Below are 20,134 nucleotides of genomic sequence, written 5' to 3'. Positions count from 1 at the left end.
CCGAGTTGGCACATTGTCAGCACAGTGACAGCAGGAATATGCTGCTTTTGTGGCACTAAAGGCGGTCCACCTTGTCACAACACAAAGTAACCCTTTAGTGGTGAGAGGCATGGCACACAGGGGTGGAGGAACAGGGTTTTAGAGACCACACTGTGCCCCACAGCAAAGGGATCAGTGGAAAAATGCCACTGACGTGGCGTGACGAGGACACTGGCTCTGGATGCAAGTGTACTGCGAAGCGAGGTGATGAAATGCTGCTGATGCAGGTGTATACCGCCAGCCAAGCCGGGGCAGGAGGAGCAGGATTCATTGCTGTCTTTCTAACGAGGCCATCCTTGGCTATATTGCGATCACTGCAGGGACAGATCCCAGGGGGTTAAATGTGGCCATTGTCTTTTCGTCTGTGTGTGTACAGTGAATGCAAATTTTCAGTTTGAAGATCTGTAACAATTTGTGGCTCAGACTACATTAGAAGGAGAGGCCTGTGTGAAATTGTTTTGCAGGTATCACTTGGGGCAATGCAGAATCACAGTCTCCATATGGTCTGTTTAATTTAACTCCAGAGTGTGAGTGCGTGCAGTAGTATAGAATTATTTTTCATTTCTATCTCAACTTCTGTCCCTTATCTTACCCCCCAGACAAAAACTTTTAAAATAGCAGAGATTATTTTTCAATTTCCCACCTTGCCTCTTGGAGAGTATACATTCCCCTGTCCTCATCAGCCGACCAGATATCATATATTCCCTGGGTCTCCATACAGTTTAACATTTATAGACATGATTATAAATGCTATTATGTGGTTTAGTGATCGAAATGAGAAGTATTTCCATGAAACAAGTGTGTAATTACTTATCTGTTTTGCCTGTGGTTTCCTCTCAGCGCCACAATCAATTACTCTCTCCTCAAAAATGATAAATAATGAGGAAAGCTTGCGGCTAAACAGATTTCAGAGAGCAAATCCAATACTTCACCTTGGAGAGAGTGGAGGAAACAGCTGAAGCAAAATGGATACAGTAATGAGTCCCCTGTTGTATCTTAATATGTGGAGGTGCACTGTACTGCGCTATTTGATTTACCAGGGCACTTGTACTTATACTCTAGTGGGCTAAAGATAAGCATCTGTACGCTTTCTTATGATCTGGCTTGAGTGTTAGTTAGCAGGGCATTTCAAAACTACCACACACAAGTCAATAAAATCTTGCTCAATTTGGCCATTCGCCAACTGTTTTTTTTGGCGCAGAGCTGCCAACATGCAGGGCTCCAGGACGCGACAGCAAAATCCATTGTACAACTTAACATTTTCATCGGTGGCACCAGTGCGCCTAAAATTTGGCAGGTCTGATTTTGCAAATCTGAGAAACTGTGAGACATCACAACCGTAGAATACAGTTCCCTTCGTTCTGAACTGGCCTAATGATCAGCAGAAGTAGCGGTGCCTTATTCACATTGGAACACTGTAATTAGGATATAGTAATTACCCACAGGAGACACAGACCGACCTGCGTTTGACACGTGCATGCGAGTCAGCTGTCAAACTATATGTCTGTTAGTAGAGAATTCAGTTTGCAGTTCAGTTCAAACACTTAACTAACAAAAACAAGAGAATTTTAGAGTAACACTGGAAGTTTTTGGATTACGCCCACACTTATGTCCATATTCTACACGCACCCTCTCTCTCGTCCACTCTCTTGTAATTTACATAACATTTAAATGTATTTATTTTCCAACTACGGAGAATATTGCAATTTCCTTCTTGTTTTTTTATTGTTTTTTTTGGTGTGGTTGTTTTCCTGCGTTGTTTTTTTCTATCCTTGTGTGTCGCGTTTTACTTCCCACTTCCTGTCTTTGTGTTTCATCCCACCCTTTTTTGATTTACCTACTAGTTTCACTTGTCTCTAATTAGTCTTTCCTCCCTTGTGTATTTTAAGTCTGTGTCTTTTCTTCTCTCTTCATCTGCGTTTGCTCCCTCTGTGTTCTCAGCGTTCCAGGTTTTGTCCTCCGTCTCTTTCTTTTATGTTCTTTGTTTTTACTGGTTGCCTTTTTGTCGCTTGTCATTTATTGCCTGCATTTCGATATTTTGGGAATGGGCTTTGTAAATAAAGTCCATATCTCTTTTTTTCCCCGACCATAACAGTTATCGCTTGTGTTGTGATTTAAATTAAGAAAAACATTTATCTGCACATTTAGTCCTGTTCCATAATGTGTTGCAAAATTTAATTAAAGTGTATGATTGAGTGTATTTAAATTATGTACTGGTGCACCTAAATAAAAAAAAAAACTGTGCACACAAGGGCAACCACATTAAAATGTTAGTCTGGTTCTCTGATATGTGCCCCTTTAGAATTGTTTTTGCATATAGGTGGCACTTCAACCACCAAGTCTTAAAAAGTCTAAATAATAAAACTCGAAAGTCATAAACCGGATTATTGTTTATGACTATAAATATTTTAGGGTGGAACTCAAATCCAGAGGCAACTTCTTTTCATTTTCTTTCAATAAAAATATAAATTTTTGAGGATTCTGCAGCCTTGGCGTTAGTATTCACTCTCTGAATGTTCTTTTTAGATGGATATGCACTTAAATCAGGGAAGGCAGTTGGCCATCAAATCTCAAATTTCCAAAGTAATCAAAGCTTGCGCTTCTTCCACATGCATTGGTACTCTCTTCATCTTTTAATATATCAGAAAAAGCGCATTTTCAAAAATAAGTGATACACTGATGATTTCAAGCTAAGGGGATTATGCAGAAAGCGTGTCTTTCTTGTACCTCCCAGTTATAAAACAAAACTACATCAAAGATACATCAGCCAAAAGAAAAGGAAAATGTGCTGCCTTTAGTGTTTGGAGATTGCTTTTGGCAAAAAAAGACACTCAAAAAAGAAAAGAAAGGAAAGAAAAAAAGAGAACATCCTCCGGAAATTTATGTCAGAAGTGGATGATTGAATTTGGAAGCCACCGTAGCCTTCAGCTCTCGCAATGGACAGGCGTCTGTGTCCAATCACTCCTATTGTATAAGTCGTGTCTCTGCACTGCATTAACTGCTGTAGCTGTGTTTTATAATAAGATCTCCATTGATTAGTGATACCATGACGGTAATAAACAGTAAATTAAACAGCAGACCAAAGACTCCCCTGCTGAGTGCTGGGTTGTTTAATTAGTAAACCAATGAGGAAATCAAACTAAAATCAAATCGATAGCTGGGAGAAATGTTAGATAGCGCACCGAGATTACAATTTACCTCACAAGCTGACAGCTGCCGCCGTATGTAACAAGACAGATCAAACGATAAGCAAGGCCAAGGACGGGTGGAATTCCAGCGGAGAAATATCGACACTCAGCTGCTGTTTATTCTCCCAAAGGAACGTCCATTTCCCCCTCTCTAAAACAAATATTCCCACTCATATGATAAAGATCAAACTTGTGATACCTGAGGAGATGGAGGCCAAGCGAAACACGTCAGGCTGCCGGTTTGGTGCCACGGGTTCATACGGTGATGAGTCATCCATGTCTCCACCTGAAACAACAGTGAGGATGACAAAGATTCATTAACACCCATGCGGATGACCTTCCCTGCACTCTGTCTTCCTGGCAAAGCAGAACATTTGAGCATTTCAGTCTATCAAAAGTGCAGGAATGCATTTTAGCTCCAGTTTCCTGAAAATGACACAACAACAGAGAGGACATTCAGTTCATGTTTCCTTTTTGGAGACACTTTTATCTTTTCTTTGATAGATCAAGTGAGTGCATGTTTTGGATTTAAATGTAATTTGCTGTGGTGATGTAATTTCCTATATTTTTTTCATATGGAAGACAGGATGTTCTTCATGGCCACATCATTTCCTTTTGGAAAGAAGATGTGTTCCTGCTGTGGCGGCATTGAAGGCCTAGAGCACGAGCAGTGACTCTTCCCTGTTAACAAAGTGTTGCCAGAGCCGTGTGTAAAAAAACAAAAAAGTCAAAATTTAAAAATCAAATTAGCACTCCACTGACTGAGTCTCCCCCATGTGCCTGCTTCTCTGTAGGCCCTAATCCCGCATTTAAAATTCATAGCCATTCGGTGTGATTGAGACAAACCCTCCAGTGTGTAATAGCTTTGCATTCTGATCCCAACAGAAACACAGTGAGGGTGTTGTGAGGAGGAAGGTTTGGAGGCCGCTGATACAAATGACAAAATCCTAAACCTGTTGGTACAAGACCGTGCTTCCCAGACAACCAATCAGTAGATACAACCAATAGATAAAGCTTTGTTTTTGTTTTTTTTTCAGCATCCTTCTCGGAAAAAGGATGCTTCATGGTGATAACACGTTGTCTTATATGGCTGCTTTGATAATAGGCCAAGCTGCTGTGAAACGTGTATTTGTGTGTGTTAACACAAAGTAGTGTTCATCATATCTGTTGTGAACATAATTTATCATCAAATAAGAGTCAGAAATCAGGAATAAAATAAAAGATAACATCAGCTTTGTGTTGCTATTTCACTGAAAGAGGAATCCACATTGCAGACATTGTACTTGTCTTTTAAAGGAGCCATATTTTGCTCAATTTCAGGTTAATGATTTTATTTTGCTGAAACTACCGTACATTTCAGTTTTCTCATGCTATCAGGTGCTGCACCTCTGTCTGAAATGCTCTCTTTTAGCTAATGCCTCTTTTCGGGCCCCTCCCACATACCCACTTTCATCTGATTGGTCAGCTCGCACACGCCTGACCCAGCACCACCAGCAACAGAGCAGCTGTGCTAAATCAATTCTCATGTGCCAAACTAGCTCCTAGGCCTAAATTAAGTAAATGTGTGACTGATGTCACAAAGTCACAGATTTAGAGGCAGGAGAACTGACGACTGGCTACTGACAGTGCGAATTTTGACTTCCTTAATTTTCAAGATCTTTTACATGCACAACAACGCACATAACATACTGAAGGAAAGGGGAAAATGAAAAAGCCATAATAAGTAATAATATAATAATAATAAGTCTCCTTAAAAACTAATCAAAAGCACACGGTTAAAAGGAATGACTAAGGTTAGAAAATGAAGCAAACAGGGAGTTACTAAAGGGAATTTTTCTCTCACAATTCATCCGAAGGGTAAAGAAAAACCGACCACGGACTTGTGTACATCTGCAGAGTCATTGTTTCGGGCCAAGCTCCACACTTCTCCCTGTCTATCAATATTTACAATCATAACAAGATAGAGCGGCTCAGCTGGCCATTCTCTGAGCACATATAGCTATCGACATCTGGCACAGTTGAGGATCGTCTGTGTGCTTGAGAAATAGAAAAAAAAGAAGAAAAAAAAACACAGAGCAGAGGAGAGTCGGACCAGAGACACAAAGGCGAGGGAAGAAAATACAGAGGAGAGGGAGAGGACTTGCACATGAAGAGGAATTACATGATTATTAAAAGTTTCTTTTTTGTTTGCATATTGGAGAACATGCATGTGTCTTCCTATATTTTTTCTGTTTGCCTCTGCCTTTCATGTTAGTTTTTTTTTTACCTTTCTGTCAAGAGCGAGGGACCTGTGGCCGCTGGACTCGAGATCTCTCACTATGTCTAATTACAACAATTACCTTCTAAAGCTATAGTGCTTTAGAAGCCTCTCAAGCGCTCAACACTAGCACTTACCGGGCAAACAACCACCTTAACCCTCCTGCTATGTCTTCTTTTTCGTGGTAGACACACAGCTATTGTGTATTTTCAAAAGAGAGGCAAATATTCCACAGGAAAGTCTGATGTTTCTCCCAGTAAACCAAGAACATGTTGTACTGTTGAGCAACATGGAACACAGGATGCTCCATCTCTTGCCAAAAGCAAAACATCTCGTAATGAGGTTGCTTACCATTTTGTCTGGGCAGCATCTCACATTAGAGAGGCTTCACTGCACAATCAGCCGGGAATCAAGCCGTATTAAATATAAAGCAGAACTGTACAGTGTGTGCTGTGTTCCTCCCATGAAACAATAATGTCCAACCACAAAGGCAGCAGTAGTTAATGAATATTAAAAGCTTATTTACATGGATGTTACAAGCCGTGCTGAATCATTAAATTGCAAAACACACTATAATCACACACAGCCTTAGGATGTTAAAAACCTCGCAGCAGGAGGCCTTGTTGCACTGTGTAAGAAAAAAAAACTGCTCTTTGACAGTCACCCTGGACCCAATAATGCATTCATAATAGAAAATTCTTCCCAGCTGTTTAGCGATAAGATGTTTTTAGCCACAGGGCAACAACTTATCGCCGTAATTAAGCCTCCGTTTGACTTCATTTGCTCTGACAGTGTGGAGCATGACCGGCACGGCTCAGACAGACAATCAGCTCTTTTTTTCGTAGTTACAGCATGAGAGGAATGCTGCTTTTAAGTGAATTCACGGCCCTCTCTTCTGCCATAAGGGGTTTTATGAAGCCTTTGGGCGCCATCACTCATCCTTTTCATATGCATTATCAATGAAGCTAAACTCCTGAGGTGATGGAAACTGTCATATGGATTTTTTAGTGACATTCTTGGCAAAACGTTTAGTGCTTGAAGCAAAGTCAATTTTAATAAATGTCATTCACCTTGTTTTGGTTTTTAAAGTTGCCCTATACTGATTGTGCTCCTGTTTAATATTGATTTATACTGTATATCTATTTTTGCCGCAGGCAGTGTTGGAAAACACATCCCTGTTACATAGCACATTCTTCGTGTTTAGATGATAGTAATATATTGCAACGCTATCTTTGGTAATTATATACAAAAGAAAGATTAGCACAGCCTGAGCAGCCTGGAGCACAGCCGGAGGTCCTCAGCAGAGCCCCGCTGGTTATATACAGACTCGGCTGGTAACAAAAGGTGACCAAGCTTCCACTGTCGGAGCTCCTAAAGTTTGCAAATGAGCTGTCAGCGGCGATAAGGCTAGCCAGAACACTTTCCTCTTTTAATCACTTCTCAAAGCACATTTGTATTCTATAGAAATGTACCAGAGGTAGCACCAGTGGAATATGGGAATTCACATTTCTATTACATTAGGGCAGATGCATTCATCTTTCCACACCCATAAAGTTCTCGTTTTCACCAAAGAAAAGATAAAAATGAGTGGAGGGACGCGGCAAATGCATCCTCATTCGAGTTGTGCTTAACAGAACACAAGTTGAAGCACAAATTCAGTTAACGGCTCAGCTTTTGAAGTGATATTGACATTTTAAACTCAATTTCAAACCATACAAATAGAATATTGGATTAGCTCAGAATAATATTTCAAGTCACAATTCCAATCCAGCGTGGCGTGGTGGGCAAACACAGCTGAGAAAATGAGTGCTGAAATCTCCAGCCTTCCCCTTGGCTATGCGACTGTAATGTTAATACGAATAGTTACACACTCGCTTAACTAAATCAGCTTTTTAATACCTGGTGTCAGGTGCTAAATGTTGAATAGGGTGTAAATCCTGCAAAACTTAAGTAAAAACGGCTATCATCTTTATGGCGGAGCAGCATATTGGGGAGAACATTAAAAACAGGCAGCAGCAGTTGCAGCCCAATTTATCAGCCTCTCCTCGCCATTTTATACTTTATATCAACATGAACAAATGGAAGCACTGTCATTTTGGATGTTAGAAATGTACCGCAGCTTCAATAGCCAATATTCAGCAACTCACTGTAAACAAGATTAGTGCTGCTGCACTGGTAACAGATGGATGACAACCCAAATGATTTAGAAGAGACACTACAGGTGAAAGCATTTTCTTCATGCAAAAGTCAACTTTTAAAAAAGAATTGGGCTATTTTGCCTCCATAACGTGTCTTTCAGTCAGACTAGAGAAATAAAAAGATCCAAAATACACATTTAGTTTGTTTTTTTTAATCTAGTTTGCCTATTTACACATTAGATCTAAAAAAAAAAAAAGAACTTGTAATACAAAATCATGATGTCTTAATGTAACTAATCAAGTAGGAAAATTTAAAAGGGCCTTGGAGTGGAGAGAGGCACCGAGACGAGGAGCTCCAGACAGTCTGCCACCATTAAACAACAATGAAACAACAATTCTAAATCTGGCTTAAACCAATTCAAATTAGCATATATTTAAATATATAATACTTCATATGCATACTTACTGTATACTTGTTATAGTAGCCTTCTTAACCTAAGTCAGATGGGGAAGTTTGGTGGTGATATGTACCATTTAAAATTGTTACCTTATTCAGAATTGTTTTGGCTAAACATCTATGGAATTGTGCAACATATGTCTTTAAAGCCTGTTTTCTAATAACAAGCGCATACAACAAACTTTCCAGGTTTATTCCTATCTACATTCTGAAGGTTTTCACTTAAGGACTTGTTCATCTTCATCTTCTCAATCGATTTGATTATTATTTTTATTCTTACAAACATGGTGAAAATTGATTTTAAGGGTTATTCTCGTATGAACATGTTTTGGAGACAGTGTAGTGTCTTCTAGTGTTGCTTGTGTGTTTCTATATAAATACACTTTTGACTGTTCATGTGGCTGCTGTCATGTGAACTTAAGATAGAAAGAAAGAAAGTCGTGCAGTGTCACCTTAGACTTGTGGAGAGCAGGTTTGCCTGAAACATCACTCCAATGGTGCATTAAATCATTTGGACATTAGAGCCCGGCGGTGTGTGGGCCTTCTCTTTGTTTCATTTTTTTATGGTTATTGACAGTATATTCTCATTAGTGGAGGAATCAAAACAGATACGCAAATTCCCCTCTGTGAAAAAAAAATATGTTCAGATCTAATATGTCAACAGAATGAAACAATTACTTTTTACCTGGTTTTATCTGACATTCAGATTTCTGTTCTGGGAATATATACGAATCAGCATTAATTTAACTATATTATGTTTACTGTATGTACTATATGATTTAAATAATCACATATTAAAACACATTTCAGAAAACGTACGACTACAACAAATCATCCTCTTAATCTTAGTAATTAACTGAGGACCTCCTATGTTTATATCCATAAGTTAAAAGTTTCAACCCTACTCACCTGTAGGTCTCCTGTATAAATAACTTGTGTTTGACTTCTGTGCTTTGAATTCTGCCAGAAAGAAAACTTGGCTGACTTACTTCATTTAATTACACAGAGAAAAGAGTGACACAGACAGAGAGAGTGAGAGAGGGGGAGAGGTAACCATGGCATGTTGACAGCCGCTGGGTCTGGTAGTCTACTTTCTGCGATGCACATTCATTCAGCACCGCTGCGAAACCTTTCTGCCAGGAGTGAGTCTTAATGCCCACATCATGACAGTATTCACTGAGCAGAATGGCCCGTCACTCAATCACCCTGCCGCCTGATAGAGAGCCTGAGAACTCACTCGGCCTCTCATTTCAGCCGCGCTGTCACCCTCTATACCGTTCTCATGGTGAATGGGAGTCATCTCTCACAGCTCACCTTACAGTATAGAAAATCATTAGACAGATTTATGGGGACAAACAGTGCCTGTTTTGTCGCCGTATTTCACTGATCCTTTTCGCATTTTGGGATGAGAGATTAAAAGGGGAGAATGAAAAGGACGGGGAAGGGAAAGCTCTGAAAGGCCTTATTGATCACGTCCAGAAGCTATCGACAGGTCCCTTCCTCTGATGATAAAGTAGCCACCTAGCGAGTGCCGACTGTGTCTCCAGCGCAGGCAGGGAGAAGCAGAGAGGACATATTCAGCATGCAAGAGCCTGCTTCCCCTCTCCCCTGACATGCAGGGCAGGCTGGAAAAATGTTCTGCTTATGACAGTGGATGGCTAAGGTAATGGCCGGTGACTGCTACCATTGCTCATAGTAATGATGGTTTCACCCAGGAATACTGTGTACCTTTGTAAACCCCCCTCCTCCGTGGTTTCCCCTCATGACTCTCTCTTTCTTCCTCTCGCTCTTTCATTCTATGGTTCTCTCTGTCTCTTCCCCCCTCATCATCTATCTATCGTGCCTGTCGTCACCTCCTGTCCCCCTCTCTGGCTCTCTCCATTTCTCTGCTAGTCTATCATGATGTGCGCAGCATTCCTGCTCACTTGCCCGTTTCATCCACCTTCCCACGGCATTAAGGGCCAACCTGTGGTATTAGCATGACGCAGTGACATATTCAGAAGGTGACCTTTGCAGCGGCGACACTCCTGAATATGGAGAAAATAAATCACTCCACAAAACTGTCTGATATTCTCGTCTGGTCTCCTCTCACAATGAACAAACTAGTGCGGAGCACTGGTGGAGCCCCCCTTTCTCTCTCTGCAATAGAAGTTGGCTCAACTAATTAAAGTGCTCCGAAAGGTCCGCACAAAAGATCTTCGATTTCCTACTTTGAGACCCAGGCTATGTTTTCATAGCTGAGGCTGTGAAATAATGCATGTTGGAGGTGTGAAACGTATCGCTTAAATGACCAATTCTGCTGGAAACCTACAAGGCGATACTCACATGAGGCCCAGGGCACAATTGAAAGAGAGCCACAGCCGCCTATACATTATCCCCGTGTGTAGCAGCCAATGTTTCTTTTTTAGTAATTACTACTTTTATAGATTCAAACTGCAAGACCTCATTGCTTACGCTGACACAGGCTCATTCAGAGCAGAAACCCCCCATTATCCATCAGGAACGACTGCATTGACACATTGAATTCAGCTGCCATTTTCCGTTAGAAAACACAATTAACATTTCATCAGTAGCACCATTACTGATAACGCAAAGAGCGGCATTATAAGACCCTTTAGCCTTTCGGGGCAGTACAGTAGCCTTAAGGCAGGCAACAACTGCATGGTAATTAAAAAGGAAATCTGACCCCACATAGCCTCAGGCCTTTTCATTCAGATTCCAACTGGTAAATTATACATTTAAAACATTTAAAATGCTGCAGAAACACCTGCTGGAAAGCGTCAAAAAGAGAAATGTCTCTGCTATTATTCAAAAAAGACACATCAATTAACACAATTACTTGAGATTCGACTTGGACTTGGAGGATAAAGACTCATAACTTGACTTGACACACGATGACTCGAATGACTTCTCCCTGTTCATTTTGTGTTTGGGTATTTTAATTATTTCCATGGTGGTGGGCAGGAATTACAAATCCCCACGCATATGTGGCTTAAGACCCTGAAATCTGCTCATAACTGAGATATTGTGTTTCATGTTGTGGTCCGCCTGTCAGTTCAATGTGCAAAATTTAAATAGACAAAATATGTTGCAACACCTGTCACATTCACCCGTTCACACTGGCGGCGGAGGCTGCCATGCGAGGTGCGAGCCTGCCTCAGCGGGAGCGATACAGCGTTTCCTATCTAAAGTGCCCCGTGATATTTTTATGCTCAACCATTCACACAAACACTCACACACCTCTGAAACATCCATCGGGAACAATTCCGGGGTTCGGTATCTTGCCTGAGGATACTGTAGCTGGGGATCCGGGGATCGAATCATCCACCTTCTGATCCAAAGAACCTTGAGTGGTTCCAGCCCCGGTTCAGGATTCCCTCCCACTTTTTGCATGGACACTTGTGGTATATTTTTTTTTTTTGAAAAGAAATAAGAGATAAATAAGCTTTGATAGAGTTATTTGTTTTTTGTTTGATTAAATGTGTTTTGCTAAATATATTATAATTACAACAGAAACTAAATTCATTGTCTTGAAGGGGTTAAATAACTCAGCCAATAATGATGCTCAGTTCAATCAGGAAGACTATTTTAATATTTAATCCTGGACAACTCTCTCTCTCTCTCTTTCCCCGCTTCTGAATCAGCTTCACTCCTTCAATTAAACCAACCACATCTTGCCACAATTAAATCAACCAATCATGTCCTTTCTGTTTTCCTCTCTGCTGTTCTCAGCTTTAGCATCAGTGCAAAATCGTTGGGACCCTCCTCCACCTCTGGTTCATCCTATTCAGTGCCCAGGTCAGGCTCATCAGAGTCCCCCTTATCAAATCCAGATCTTAAGCCATTCATCTTCATCCCATCACCACCACAAGCATTAAGGCGTGTCCTCTACTTCCCACAGCCCACCCCATCCCCCACCCCAAGCCACAAAGAGTATTTCTTTTTCTGATCGCAAGAAATATGTATTTATTCAGAACAAAGTCTCTCCTGATTGATCAAAGAAAAAATGACTCCGGACTTGTTTAAGAATTGGACCAAATTCCTCGCGTCACATAACTGTTATCGAGTTATGCTGTCATTGTTTTTCTTAGCAGCAATTCACTTTGAAACAGCTTTCCCAGGCCGTCTGGGACAGGTTGACTCAGTGTTCTCAGGATCAAAGCCAAGCAAAGGTAAAGCAGCTTTTTGTTTCCGTTCCCCTCCTGAAGACCTGAGGTCTGCCGCAACTGTCAGTTCATTTAAATCAGGGTTTAAAACATGTGCTACTGTGGCTTTACAATAAATCAGATACATACATTTTGTAGCTAGTGAGTAGCTATTTATTTGCCTGATGTTTTATTTCTAATGTATTTCTTTGCCCTTGAAAAGTGCTTTGAATTTGCCTTGTGTCTGAATGGTGCGATATAAGATTCCGGCCCCTCACTGGGCTAAGTAGAAGGCTCACGTAACTGTTAAGTGTCAGTGTCCTTGTTTGCTATAACCGACATAATTTACAGTCACGACTCACTACCACAGGACACACAGCAGCCTTAGGGCCTTCCAACCAGGTGAATTTTATGGTGAGTCTGTTTTGACAAAAGACTGAATGATTAATTTTGCAGTCTCAAGGCGGACTCTATCTTCAATAAGTATGACTTGACTATGATTTGCAGTTATCAGACTGAAGGAGACGTGGAGTCTCACAAGAAAGAGACGTACGAGGGGTGCATGTCGATCCGTTTCACACAATGGTTTTAAAGCCCGCGCGTGGACAATATCCACTTTAATCGGAAATTAATTTTGATAGCACAGAACTGTCTGCAGAAACCAGCAATTACATGTACTGACGTCACACCACCTGGGTGGGTAATTAACACGCACCTCACACACAAGGTGACACAACATATTCCCTTCTGTCCATTATAAACCATTGTTTTCTTCCATGGCAACCGAGACATGCCATAAATACCCTCGGCTAGACACAAAACTTTAAGATTTGCAACTAAAATTAACTGAACTGTTTTCAGAGATGGCACGTAACCGGGTACAAGTAAGTTGATTTTTAATGTATCTGTACTTAATTTGAGCATTTCTTTTTCTGACAACTTTTTTAGTTTTACTCCCTATATTAAAACACAAATATCTAGGCATTCTGCCCCTTACATTACAAACCTTTTACAAAAAAGGCTTAGTACTTTAGTTTTAACGCATTTGAGGGGCATGATCAGTTTTTTATTTTATTTTTTTATTTTTGCACACTGCCTACCCAACATCACAAGACTATGTGAAAAGACATAACAAGACAGAGAGGGAGACTCAAATGGGAATAAAAGGTGTGTTAGTATCTCATATTTGCCTGTATTTTCGTACTTTCTCAATTTTTTCTGCAGTGCTCTGGGCGCTTTACCTACCCAATTTGTCGGTATTTGACGTCCTGGGAATGAGACTCAACAATCTCTCTGGTGCCTTTACAAACAGCTCTGACAAATCCTACTGATTCTACCTTTAAGTTTAATAGTCTTGGAATTGTATTAATATGACGTGAGGTTCAATCAGCTTTGCACAGAAATGGCCAGTAGAAATGTCCTACAACTTTCTACTTGTATACTTTGAGAGCATTTTCAAGGGCCGGTACCTTCTTACTTTTACCAGAATCTGTTTTGTTTTTTTTCTTCACAAACATATGTACTTCTAATCTAGTGAAGAATTTGTGTACCTTTGCCACTGCTGACTATTTTCTGATGAAATTAAACTAATACACATTGCTTCAGCCTACTTTTCTCGTCTTAAACCTCTCTGCGGTGAGTGGGGCGAAGGGCAAGTGGTGAGTTTTATTTTTATTTTCTTTGGCAGATGGTGACTAAATACACACCAACCCTAACTTCATCTTTGACGATCAAACTGCAGGTGTTTCGTTTTTTCTATCTACTTGGAGGTCATGTGCAACACCTGGTATTGAAAATGATGACAGGGGACTATGAAGTACCTGTAAATACTTTAGTTTTGAGTGTATTCTTCACTCCATATGGATCATTACTATAATTACAATATCATCGGGACCCATTCCAACAATCTGTTGGCTGTTTCGACACTTTTTCATCACAAATACGAAACAAAATTAATTAAATCGAACAATCTGAGTCGCCATTTCTTTAAAGGACTGAGCTTGCACTGTTGCTAATGCAACCATTTTGTAGCTGAACGACATAAATCAGCAGCTGGAGAAAGAGATGAAGCTGCAAAGTAACTCATTCGAAGAAGCAGATCTGTCCAAGGTTGCGGCACCTCTTTAACAGAGAGTCTTTATCTCTAGAAGTGCAGTCCCTAAAGCAATTCAGATGATGACTACTTAATGCCTTGTGGTCTGAGGTTGACAAAGTCCTTTTGATCTGCAAAATAAAAATCTTATAGAACAAGTAGGTAGTAATGTGCATATTTCAAACACGGTCGTCTCTTACAAGTACAAACCACCTTGGCTTGTACATATCTTATCCTTCCTTCATTCACTCATCAGTCTTATCTGATGATATAAGTCTTAATCCTAACCAGGTTACAGAAGCACACATGGCACTACATCAATGCAGATTTTTTCTTTTTTCTCTATTATGCACATTTTGGAAAACAATTACCATACAGTTCTTCAATGAACATGTACAAAGGAGATATGTTTCTTTCTTACTTGCTTGCTTTCCTTCAGCGGGTTGAATAGGTTCTTGTGCACGTTAACTGTCTTGAAAGTGAAAAATCTCAGAGACATCACACTACGTCACCAGGTCACACGTTTGCGTAATCTAACCCTATACCCCATTCTTAATCTTGCTAAAGGTATTAAAATTCAAGGCATTACATTTTTTTCCTGTTCGTCCACCTTTCGCACATTTCATTGAACTGTTTACTACTAGATTTATTTGATTCTTTATTTAATTGAAGAATAACAGAATACACAGGTAATAAGTTGCTGGGCTAACCTCGCCCGAGGCAGCGGAGCATTTGTGTGCTCTTTGTGTAGGGCTGGTCTGGGCATTGTTTCAATCCTAGTCCATCCCTGGTCGACATCAGCTTTCCCTTCACAGACACAATGGTTTAGCCCTCGAGCTCGCAGGCCCCCGGTCAACACAGGTCATAAGAAACATGCCAACGCTGGAGCCTGATTTCTACAGTCTACTGCTTTCTATGCTTTGCAATGGCCCGAGGCTGCAGAAAAGTGGCCATATGTGCAACGGGGCTAAATATGTTTGTCCTTAAGCCATCATGCATTACCTCTCACGCAGAGCTTATCACATTAGTAGAAATTACACAGGTCTTCAACAATCTCTGCCCTCGTCTTTCATCCTCTTCCTTTCACCTTCCTGAGCTCTGCTCTTCTTTTAATCCCTAATTCCTCGCTTTTCTTATCTTTTTCCTCTCATATGCTCCCGCACTCTTCATCTTTCCACATTACCCACAAGAAAAATAAAACTTTCACAGCTACATTACACATTATCTAACCCAATTACTACATCGAAACCTTCCTGTTATGACCAGAAATCATTTTGGAGGTGGTTTAGCACCATTTCGATTGGGTCTGCTGGGATTCAGCCCTTCGTGTTTGTTTCCAGAGATGGATGTTGTACATAGATTGTTTCCAGTTAACAAAAGCCTGCTTGACTGCACAATGGATCGTGATTAGATTAAAGCTGCACTGTAAGAGCTTTTCGTTTGTGTTAAAGCAGGTTTTATCTCTGAGGGCGACAGGGCCAAAACGGGACACTGCTGAGAGGCATTTATTCGGAAAGAAACACAGGCTCTGTGAAGGGCATACCGCAGGCGCAGGAGGTCTCTATCCATGACAGCCAGACAACTTGCATGATTCATTCAAACACAAACACTTTGACTGATGCAGCTATTTAGTCGAGAAAAGAAGCAGAAGAAGAGGGAGAAAAGGGCAGAGAGGGAGAGCAGAAAGATCCCTACAAAAGAGAAAAAGGAACGAAAGACAGGAGGGGAGACAGAAGGCCTGGGGAGCATCCATGTCATTACATTTCCCTTGAACTCATGTCAGGGACCCTCTGCTACCATCAGTCTGATGAAGTGTAGCTGGTGCTATGAGCAGTCAGCCTGGCGAATCACTTCACGGATCACAACACAAAAGCTCAGAATGCTCCGAGCCCAGCGACTTCGCAACATTTCCACCATTAGCCCACGTGTCAAAACAGCTGAGTACATGTTCGTGTTTACGTGCCGTGAGACCTGACATCAGTATCAGAGACTTTGGCCACGTGTGCAAGCATGAAGAAATGTCACTGTTGGGTTAAGGTCCCCCTTTAGCCTTATCCCTGGGGCACGGCATCTCTAGCAGCTCTGACTCAGTCCCATTTGTCTTCATATGAAACACTGTGTGCCTTTGACCCTTAAGGATGGACCGAGACTTATGTCAGGCCAGGAGGCTGCTGCGTGCTCTACTGAAGGTTTCGATATAACAGCGAGAGTGCTATTTTATGCCCAGTGTAAGTGGACACATAAGGGCCACTGCGCAACACAAATGCAACCTAATTACATGGTAATATGGAACACTTTAGGTGAAAACCAATAAGTCTACCATAACAGGTCTACATGATGTAATCCCATTATAGATCCATTACCTTCGAGAGGGTGAGGAAAGTAGGAAAGCATATATTTTTCATCAGGGGCTTCTGGGTATCACTGTAAGAGGGCATCAGGGAATAGGGCATCAACACTGGGTGTGGCGAACAACCCACTTTCCTTTGCTCGGAAAGTACACTGGTGCTTGAGATCGGAAGATTCATTTAAAATAAATGTTATAATGCTGCAGAAGGCTCTAAGTCATACGCATTAATATCAATAATGGTGTGTTACGCAACTACAGACACACACACTACTTACTGCAGCAGTACACAGCCTCTTTTTGTACGCGTGGCCATGAGACGCACGCAGAGCCCTGCTGTACGTACCAGTATTCAAGCAACAAAACCTTGACCATGGTGGAAGATGAATTCACAGCCACTGGGAGAATACAGAGGGAAACAAATGACACTGAAGGCCCAGATAGTTTATAATAAGGAGACTGAGAACAACCTGAAATTTCACATGAATACATTTGCAGTTTTAGAGAAAAGAAGCTACGCGACTCCCAAGAGGTATTGTTGTGAGTCTATTCATGGATCTGAAATTGCCAACCTGTTAAACATGAGGTTGGTTCAATTTTATGAAACAGAGAATCGTAAAACCATCTGCCTCCTACCTTCAGTGAGTCCCATGTGGATGGTCCAGTAGTTCTGCAGACACTGCAGCTCCTTCTTCATGCCCCTCTTGCAGCGGCAGTCGTACAGAGGACTAACCAGCAGCACTTCCAAGGCAGCCTGGCACTCCCTGTTGTTGTCCAGCATGGCTTCCTTCTCCTTGCCCACAAGGCACTGGCGCATCACCCGGTACCGAGAGCTGCAGTAAGGGTTCTGGTTGCACATGTCACTCGCCTGGATGCAGTCCACCCATTCTGGCTGAGCTCCGGGCCCAGACCCAGCGTCTGGAGATCCTGGGGAATCGTTGGCCAAGGACACGGACAAAGCTGAGGGACCATCCAAGGAACTTGCTGCCTTATCTAGGTGGGGACCAGGAGACAGAGGCGGAGGTGGCAAGAGAAAGTTGAAATCAATGTGTCAAGGATTTTGTGTTTGTTTATGTTTGTGCAAGTGCAGGCGCATGTTATAAAACCTGGTTTTCATTTTGTGATGTTGATGCAACAGGTTGGATGTGGGACCCATGAAGAGGTTTGATCGCACTGACATGCCCACACAGGCAAAGGCATCTTTTTAACGAGACAGTTACATTCTTCACGGTCCACGTGAACCCTCAACATCTCTACATGGGGTCTTGTTACAGTGATTTACTCGTGCTAAGATGTAGTCACGTTAGTGCATTTTTGAAACACCTGCAGCTTTCAGTTCCCAATTAAATCCAGTCAAAGGAGGACTTGATCAGTGCCGGATATCAAATTATCACACATCAAACGAGCACTTAAAAGATGTGAACTACATTCAGTTCACTTCTGGGTGACCAGAAAATGAGCTTAAAATGAGCAAACAGTGATCCACAGAGCAAGAGAGACTCTCAGGTGTTGCGGTTTGACAGGAGTCAGGCAAAGTGCAGAAGATTCTGGTGAAATGACAAGAGAGACCCCTTGTGGTGATGTGGAGCACTGAGCTCGAGAAAGGAAAGGGGGATACTGCATCAGAATCAGGAGAGAGTAACATGAAGTTACTGTGTTGACAACTGTTAACATATTTTTTAGTGTGGCGGATTATTTAGATTTTGTATTTGAAGCAGCAGAATATACGGATACAGCGATAATTGTGCTGCTTTCGCGGAATATGGTGATAATTGTGCTGCTGCTGATAATGATGATGATGATGATGAATTTTCTCATATTCAACCAAACACAAGTGTGTAACTGAAAAGACCTCCTATATTTCCCATCCACTGGCTGAGAGCTGAACTCTGCTGTTACAATAATGAGCTTTCTATTTCTACTATGGAAGCTGTGGTTAGGTTGATGGATCCAAGAGAGGGGATTCACTCGCATATGTCAAGTTCGATCTGAAGCAGTGGGTGACAACTGAACACAATCTAATCAAAGCATCCTGCAAGAACGCCCATCAGTATTTCAGCACACGGGGTAAATAAGGGGAAAAAACCCCGTGCGCTCAAACAACAACACGAGAAAAGTGGGCACCAACCTGAGAAATAAACGAGTGATAACATGATGTGTCTACATGACAGTGAGAATTAATGAATTGCCAACATTTGCACGTTAAATTTCACATTTCACTTCTCACCTAAGAGCAGAAGAAAGATGTGGACGCACATCCACACAGTGTCAGACTTCATGTTGGACTCAGCGGCAGCAGCGCAGATGAGTTAGGCTCCGAAAAGACTAATATTTCCACCTTGTGAAAGGTTAATTCCCCTCTCCGGATCCTTGACCCAGGCTGTAGTCTAACTGTGAAAAAATCAATATCCTCATTAAAGACGTGGGGGAAAAAAAGAAAAAAAGAAAATCCTCGAATCCCAAAAAATAATCCGCGATTTCTTTTTTGTTAGATTTTTTTTTTTTTTTTTTAAGGGGATTTTAGACTAACCACGACGCAGGCAGGAAAATCCTCTGCTAATGCAAAAAATAAAAAAATCAAATGTCAATCAATCAATCAGTCAATCCATGAAAGCAGTTTCTCAGGGTCCGTCTGTGCTGCGTTCATGCCGACAAACTACTGAGACTTGATCTCTCCGCATTATAAGGGCTCAGGCTGCCCGCTCCAATTGCCCCTTGGAGACAATTTGTCCCTAAAACATCCCTTAAACTGGCGTAAAATGATCTGTCAGCTATGCCGATATCTCTAACGAGGTAGAGGAACTCATCTGAAAGTGCCACAGAACGCTGACTGGATTTTTTTTCTCTCTCTCTCCCCACCACTGGCTCCCTGGAAGAAGAAAAAGAAGAAGCTGTGCGCTCCTCTGGAGGGAGTGGACGCGTCTTTCGCACTGACTGCATGTGTGTCGAGGCATCGCGGCACTTTATACAGAGGAGTTAGAGCCGGCCGGCAGAGGGCGCTGCCGGTGGGGACGCGGGCACACCGAGAGGCCCTGTAATAAATGTTACTTTATAGAAGAATCACCGGGATGTTCCTGTAATTTTCCTGCAGGGAGCTGGCGGATGGCACACCTTTGGTACCCAGCAGTGAAATTACAGTGACCTCACCTGGCCTGTGAGCTATTTCTTTGATCCCCGGGGGTTTATTGCTTTAGGTTTTTTTTGTTTTTTTTTTGGTGGAAGCCTCTACAATTCTGTGATTCATGTATTAATTCCTCCTTCTATCATTGCTATCCGTTTCACAGGGGAGTCTTTAAGATACAGCTGTAGGAGTGATGAGGCCACAACTGCAACACATCCAGGAAGGAAGTGGGAGGAAGCGGTAATAAGTGCATTGGCTACTTGCAGTCTTGGAAAGAATATCCGTTCACCCAGCACATAGTGAGCCTTTTATTCTAGTATTTAAAAGCCACTGGGTCATCCTGGCTTCAG

General features: G+C 41.7%; 1 protein-coding gene across 1 annotated transcript in view; it reads right to left on the bottom strand.

Moving 5' to 3' along the window:
• Nucleotides 1-19,608, bottom strand: part of LOC115582198 (GDNF family receptor alpha-2-like) — a 56,479-nt gene extending 36,871 nt beyond the window's left edge. Inside the window, exons 1-3 of the mRNA XM_030418013.1 lie at nucleotides 18,891-19,608; nucleotides 17,300-17,656; nucleotides 3,427-3,513 (exon numbers count right to left, since the gene is read on the bottom strand). Coding sequence (XP_030273873.1) covers nucleotides 3,427-3,513; nucleotides 17,300-17,656; nucleotides 18,891-18,942 — 496 coding nt within the window. The 5' untranslated portion in view covers nucleotides 18,943-19,608. The remainder of the gene's footprint in view (nucleotides 1-3,426; nucleotides 3,514-17,299; nucleotides 17,657-18,890) is intronic.
• Between the last annotated feature and the right edge of the window lie 526 nt (nucleotides 19,609-20,134).

This window comes from Sparus aurata, chromosome 5, assembly GCF_900880675.1.
Source record: "Sparus aurata chromosome 5, fSpaAur1.1, whole genome shotgun sequence".
Classification (NCBI taxonomy): Eukaryota; Metazoa; Chordata; class Actinopteri; order Spariformes; family Sparidae; genus Sparus; species Sparus aurata.
The sequence above is the reverse complement of the archived record's forward strand: the minus strand, read 5'-3'. Positions and strand labels throughout refer to the sequence as shown.